The sequence below is a fragment of the Silurus meridionalis genome, chromosome 10 (genome assembly GCF_014805685.1).
Source record: "Silurus meridionalis isolate SWU-2019-XX chromosome 10, ASM1480568v1, whole genome shotgun sequence".
In the NCBI taxonomy this organism is placed as follows: Eukaryota; Metazoa; Chordata; class Actinopteri; order Siluriformes; family Siluridae; genus Silurus; species Silurus meridionalis.
In genome coordinates, this window is record NC_060893.1 from 19,677,843 (window position 1) to 19,685,524 (window position 7,682).

The window sequence follows — 7,682 nt, forward strand, 5'->3', positions numbered from 1 at the left end:
CTAAGCAGGATGTTTAGGTAGATAGAAAGATTGATGAATGGATGGGTTGGTGGGTGAATAAATGAGAAGTAGTTTGACTGGTAGTGATGGACAAACTATTGGCTGAATGGCTTGAGGGTAGGCGGGCTGGTTTAGATGAATGAATAGATGAACAGATGTGTGGAACAGATGAGTGGATAGATAGTAAACAGGCCAACAGAGATGGGTGAATAGACAGAGAAATGGGTGGATTAATAGTGATCAGGGCAGTAAATATAGCTGGATAGATAGATAGGTGGTAGGGAAGCAGACTGGTAAACATGGACATGTGGATAGATGGATGAGTGGATGAATTGTATATAGGTATAATAAATAGCAATCAAGCTGTTTTGAATGAATGGATGGAATGAGTGAATAAGTACTAAGCAGACTGGATTAGGTCTTAACCCTCTTATATCCAGATCTTACACATTTCACCTGTGCAATGTTCATTTTGAATAATTACACCTTTAAAAGTGTAAGTGTGTTAACTACTACATCTTCACCTAATATTAAATGTGCAAATTGGTTATTACAGACTATTTCTGCTATTTCACATCATGATGCATAAGAATGTGATTTGAAGCAAGCATATGAAGATCTCTGTGTGTATAATTACAGAAATCATTTTTATAAGTGACAGATTTCCATTCAAAACCTGTGCAGCAGTGTGTCTTGTGTGTGTGTGGTATATGAAGGAAATGAAGGATGTATAAAGAGATAAATGGATGGGTTTGAAGTGGATTTGATGGTCTTGTATCTGAAAATGTCCAAGCCAGATGGGGAAGAAAAGCTCAATAGCACTTCAGCTGATTAGGTGAATGACACCTAGTGGCAAGTGTCAACCCCCACACACACACACACACACACACACACACACACACACACACACACACACACATACAAAGACACAGAGACACAGATGACCAGGCTCCTTGTGTCAATCAATGTAATGTATGTATGTTGTTGTGTTAACATAATGGCTCCTGTTGTAAGTGCTGTAGCTCTTTGTTAAGACTTCGAACCCTACACCTCCACACAGAGAAGATTTAAAGCTTTGCCATCTCCGATTTTACCCAGTCAGCTGAACTTTGAGCTTTAATATTGCAGTGCGCATCCATCATCCATCCTTCCGGGCTCGTCTCCAAAGTGGAATTTCCTAAAGTGGACCTCTATGTAAACAAGTGGAAAACTAATATGATGTGAGCCAACATTATAATCTCCACCCTCATGCCGAACGCTTTAATAGCGGTCTGTCCACGTGATCCTGATAAAGCAGCCATGACTAGCTTTTTTTTTTTTTACACTTGTTTTGTTTGCATCACATAACCTGCTGTTGATCACATGGGTCACTCGTGTTACGAGACACGATCTAAGGCCAGGAAATAACCAACTTAATTTTGCACACTTCAGCAAAAGGTAGGAACATCCTTACAGCTGACCCACTCACTTCTCATGTCAGTTTTCATGGCCTCAGTTCACACACATGCACACATTTTGGTGTCCTGCAGCAATATCCCTTTCTTATAACATCGGATCAGATTTAATAGAAATGTCTCCTTATTGCTTCTCTACGTCAAAACTGTCCGATAGTCTCAGATTAAAGGCTGAGAAAAATCTGATAGAGAAAATTACAGGCTGTAAAAACAGACATTTATAAATAGCCCAAGACGTTGTACTAAAATGGTTCTGCATCAAATCTGTCACTTTTTGGTTTTACGTTTTACACAAAAATTCATTAATATGAATAGAGTTTTCTTTCTCTTAAATCTCAGACTCTTATGTAGAGCGTTTAAGCCTCTGACAGGTGAATGCATTAGAAGCCTGGATCATTTTTATTTTCATGAACAATTTATGTTTCCTTCCGTCCCTTTGGCACTCTGAGTCACCCCAAGCTTCCTGTCTTTTATGACACTTCTTTAAATAGTCTCTGAAGAGTCATAAAATTGTATATAAAAAAACTCACCACACATTAAGGAATAAATTTTGCTTATGTGTATCAAAATTATACCTTTTTCCACACTATTACTGTGTTTAACTCTAAACTCTAACTATGAAATTTACCAAGTCCAACCATTACAATAGTAAACAGGGTTAGCTTTTGTACAAAATTTAGATTTAATCACATACAGTACAACTGGAATTAGAAGTTGGAATTTTACAATCAGACAATTCTACAATCAGAGATTCTAAAAATTTGTTTTTTAGCATTTAAAAGTTTGTTTAATTTATTATTATTTTTTTTTAATCATATTTAGCATTAGGAAGTAGTAGCTCAACAGTTAAGGCTCTGGGTTACTGCTCGAAAAGTTAAGCCTTCACTGCTGGGCCCTTGAGCAAGGCCCTTAACCATTCCAGAGGCACTGTATTATGTCTGACCCCAGCTGTGCTAAAACATATACATGACAAATAAATGCATCTATTGGTTTGTACTGTTTTTATTAAATAAATTTTGAATCATAAATAGAATTTAAATTAGAAACAGCATAGGTTAGTGTTCATAGTAAACATATATTAAATCTAATGTTGACAGAGCTACCATTCATATTAAATTTATATTAAACCGAATAAGATCTAATCATATCACTGATTCTAATATGTCTGAAGTTTTGACAGGTTTAAGAGATTTGAGGTGAATTTTAATATGCAGTTTTATGCATGTGATATAAACATCAGAGCTGGAAGGTGTTAAGTTCCAGACACTCTGAAGTGCAGAATAGCTCCTGATTCTGTTCAGTGCCTGACAGTGTTTAGAGCAATATTGCATTCAGTGCTGGGCATTTCTCAGTCATGTACTGTGTTCAGTGCAGGACTGTGTTGAAAGTGTTAAGCAGTGTTTGTTTCTGTGATCAGTTCCAAATAGTGTTCACTTTTAAACAGTTTTCAGTTCCAGAAATGGTTTAATGCTGGACTGTGTAAGGTCCAGACGGTTTTTAAGTTTTGGACAGTGGTGCCAGATTGTGCTCAGTGCCTGCCTGCATTCAGTCTTAGACAGTGTTCACTGCTTGAGAATAATCAGTGATAAAAAGTAATCATTGCTGGTCTAAGCTTCATTGTGATCAGAGTCAGACCACATTCAGCAAGACCTAACATTCAATTTCTTACTGAAACCCTGATCTACTTTGTGTATTATACCTCAGTATATACTTTAGAGTGTTCCCTCATTGCATCATCCTCTCATCATCGGTCGTGTTGGTTCTGTCTGCTATCTGACACAGGCTCCTAATTTCTAATCGTGTGGTGCATGATGGGAAACGTGCCCATCATTAAACTCTTCATTTGACTGTACTGTATGTTTCTCACAGTGAACACCTCAGACAGTTTCGTACTTCAGAGAATCAGCAGCAGACTACAGAGTACACGAGACAGAGCGGATGTGTTCTGCTTCTGTGGCTAATTTTTCTTCAAGTTAATTAGTGAATTGCACATCGGACAGTAGAACTTAATAAATCGAAAAGGACTCCAGCTGTGTTGTAGCACAGTGTGATTTCCTTGCTCACACACACACACAAACACACACTGCTCATTAACTGATGAGTTATATCAAAAATTCCTACTCTAACACACCGGATTCGACTCATCAGTTAATAAGCAGAAGGATCCGGTCACATGTGGCACAAATCTGAAATCTGAACAAGTTAAAATAATGTCATTTGATTTCACGTCATTAGAGTAAAACACATTTGTATACATTTGAAAACACGAGATCATGCTGGTTAGAAAGTATTTTATAATGTAAAACCATACAAGAACCATTCCTGGCTTTTTGATGAAGACATTTTCTGTGCCACAAAAGAATTAGAGAAGTATTGAGTAAATACACGATTCATTGATCTTTGGAGATTTTGTTTTGGGAAATCACTCCCATTGTTTCTGCTAGTTCTTGCAGCTAAAACTATTAAGTATATTATCTAGCAAAATGTGATTTACAAAACCAAACACACTTTTTGTTGCAGTGAGTCCTGGAGTTCCCCTGCCCTGCAGATATGGTTGTTTTCCCCGTCGTAACACACCCACGTTGATTCAAAAACGGCATTTTAAATAGATGATAAGTATATCAGGCATTTCAGAGCAGCATTCAGAACCAGGGGAAAAAATGAAATCCAAGAAAAGAATTCTACACTGGTCAATACATTCTCAGAAAAAAAACAAAAAACCTAAAATATTACCTTTAAAGCTTCTATGTTGTGCTTGAATGTTTCTATCAAGAAAAGAAACAAGCTGCGAAGACCAAACAAAAGCACATCGAAGGACACTTGAAGGATCTTTTTGTTGGAGTGAAAGTGACTCCAGCTGTGTTGTAGTTTGGTGCTGTAATTTCCCTACGTGCACACACACTCACATGCTGCCTGAATGACTTGAATCAAGTAACACAAAATGGTCTTAATGCCATAGAACAGTGGTGCACATTTTCAACCATTCGACAAAGGCATTTACTTTGGTAAATCAAGCTTCCAGTATGTAGACAAACATGACACATAAGAAGACACAATAAAGTTTAAGACAGAAGAGACATGATACAGATGCTCTGTACAGTTATGAAAGAGTTAATAATGGGCAATGAACAGGAGGTAGGGAGCTATACAGTGTATATATATATATATATATATATATATATATATATATATATATATATACACAATGTATACATATTATGCATATATACAGTACAGGCTATTTGAAGAGTATATACAGATCATATACAGTATATGTACAATGTGTATACAGGGTATAAACAGTGTTTATCTAGGTATATACAGTGTATATACAGTACATGTACAGGGTAAATATGTTGAATGTTCATGGTATATACAGGCATATGGTATGTACGGGGTAGATACAGAGTATTTACAGAGTGTGTGTGTGTATATATATACACACATGTATGTATATAAACATACATACATACATACATACATACATTATATATAATGTATGGGAATATAATAATGCTTTGCTGTAATGGACCTTGGCCATCACACAAAGCTCTGGGAGCGAGCATCACCAGAACTCCTTTAAGTCTCCTACAGTATGTGTCCGCTGTTTGCTCTGCTCTGCTCTGCTCTGGTCTGATGGTGTCCCCCTGCTGGGTTTGGGGCGTGTCCAGGCGCGTGGACGCGCGGTGGGGCCAATCAGGATGCAGCCGCCGCGCGTCAAAATTCCCCCTCTCGAGTTTGAGCGCTCGGTTATAGCGGACTGCTGGCGCGAGCGGGACCGGAAACGCTGCTGCTGCTGCTGCTGGTGCTGCTGGTGGACTTATGCGAGACTTCCCGGAGACCCTTTACTCCTGCTCAGCTGTGAAGACGCGCTCTTGTCAATGTGGATCAGAAGCTCCACTGCGCTCCTGAATCATCCCTGACATATTTAACGGCTTGGAATCAACCGGTTATTATTATAGTGTTTTTTTTTTTACTGTCATTGTTTTATTTTCAGCTTCTGCAAGTATAAGAGACATTAAGACTCCAAGCGACATCACCGGATTTGGGGAAGTTTGGCATCATTTGGTGCGCGTGTCTGCGCGTGTAGTAGAATTGCGCGCGCCTACATGGACTGGCTGCGGGCGACCGTGTGTGAAGGAAAGCGCGCGTGCAATTAATAAAAGAAATACATTATAATAAATATTAATAATAAGTCTCCGGCTTGTTAAGGTAGAGATAGGTCTGTGTGCGTCTACAGACGTGTAGCACGCTCGGGATATACCACCACCACCACCACCAACAAGTGTGTCTGATCCGCCAAGGAAATGTTCCGACTGGGAATTCTCCTCAACCTGCTCTTCCTGAGAGGTAAGGGCACGAGGCTCTCCGGCGCTACTTCGTGCTAGTAAATGTCTCGTGCGTGCGTGCATACTGCATTCTAAAGCTTATCATCTAATTCTCCATCATAATCATCCTCATCATGCACTTTATATCCATAGTGCACAAAAGTTCACGCAGCTTTTACATATTGCTTTCTCCATTCCAAAGTCTTTCTTTTTGCGTGCATGCACATCTTGTGATCCTCATCCGATCCAAGTTTCATATCCAAGTGTCTATTGCAGCACTGCTGTTATTATTGATAATTACTGTTGTTATAAATGTTAAAGGAAGTTGGGAGTACAGGGCAGCGCAGCATGGTTCAACAGTTATACCGAGCACAGGAGCAGGTACTTTTCCTAACTGCACGTTAGGAATTTGAAGCACAGCTTTACTGGAGGTGCATCCCATCTTCAGATCTTGAGCTGCCTCATCACTACCACCATCATCATCATCATCATTGCTTTTCATTGCATGGTCACATCCACTATCGGCCATGCTACATGCCACCATACTTAATCAAAAGTCCATAACCATGTTCCATAAACACTGAAGATCTTCCTGTATGCCCATTTATTAATGTATGAATTGTTTTAGAGTTATATTATAAATCTAAATATCTGAACTTCAGGAGTTTCTGGAGTTATTGAAAACACAAAGACAACACATAAATGTGCACATGTGGATGCCACTAAATGCATACAGTTCATGAGTGTATTTAAATCTCTATTATATGCATTTATTGTATGCGTCCAATGAATATCTCTGTAACGTGAGAAATAGAAATGTCGTACAAGTACAAACTACTGAGGCTTCTTGAACATACGCACAGCAGTGGTCCTTTAGGTCTATGTAGTATATGCACCTTATAATTAGCTCCTGTTGTGTTTTTAAATATAAGTAGCTGCTGAGATTTTATGTATAATTATTATTATTATTATTGATTGCCTCATATTTTTTACGCATCAGTTATTGCTCCAGTCATTAGACATCTTTTGGCTGAGATGTTTGTCACTGCCTTGTTTAGGCTTGGTTATTTGTCTGATTTAATCCTGAGCAGGATGCAGACAGGAACGATTTACTGAGAGATGATCCATGTCTAAAAATATGATTCCCCCGACATATTACAGATATGACAGGAGACCTCTGTCACTGACAATATATCTTGAGTTTGTCTGTGAGGACACACACACACACACACACACACACACACACACACACACACACACACACACACACACACACACCTATGTTTTACTAACCTTGCACATGTAAGGCCCTCCCTTTTCCCTGTAGTTATAGGGCTATAGCAGTAGAAAATATGCAGACACTGCACATTTAACAGTAGCCCCTCCCTCAATTTTTTCTATTATTATAATTTTTTTCATAAGAAATAAGAAAACATATTGTTGGACAAACAAAAGGTTTTCCACCCCAAAACACCCACAAGGTCAAAGTTGTTCTTCTGCATGAAATGTGTCACATCCAGTTATAAACACGCACTGGCATTCACACACACACACACACACACAAATTATTTGGGTATATATATATATATATATATATATATATATATATATATATATATATATATATATATTGTTCAGTCTAATGCATTTGTCTTTCTGGATATTTGGCATTTGCTAATATTTTTGCATTCTGAGATTTCATGGACACGTAAAAAACATTCCCAGCAATTCACTTTCTGATTAAAGTTCCTTATAATGGGGCCCAAACACACACACACACACACACACACACGCGTCTCGTTTCTCGTTTGACTATAAGTTGCATAGAGTGTAGCATAAAGCGTTATGTATTTTGAATCATTTTTGTAAAGGTACACAATGTGCACAAAAGATAGCACAG

General features: G+C 38.3%; 1 protein-coding gene across 1 annotated transcript in view; it reads left to right on the top strand.

Annotated features, from left to right (window-relative positions):
• Positions 1-5,146: 5,146 nt before the first annotated feature.
• gfra3 (GDNF family receptor alpha 3) overlaps positions 5,147-7,682 on the top strand; it is a 51,974-nt gene continuing 49,438 nt past the window's right edge. Inside the window, exon 1 of the mRNA XM_046859854.1 lies at positions 5,147-5,804. Coding sequence (XP_046715810.1) covers positions 5,762-5,804 — 43 coding nt within the window. The 5' untranslated portion in view covers positions 5,147-5,761. The remainder of the gene's footprint in view (positions 5,805-7,682) is intronic.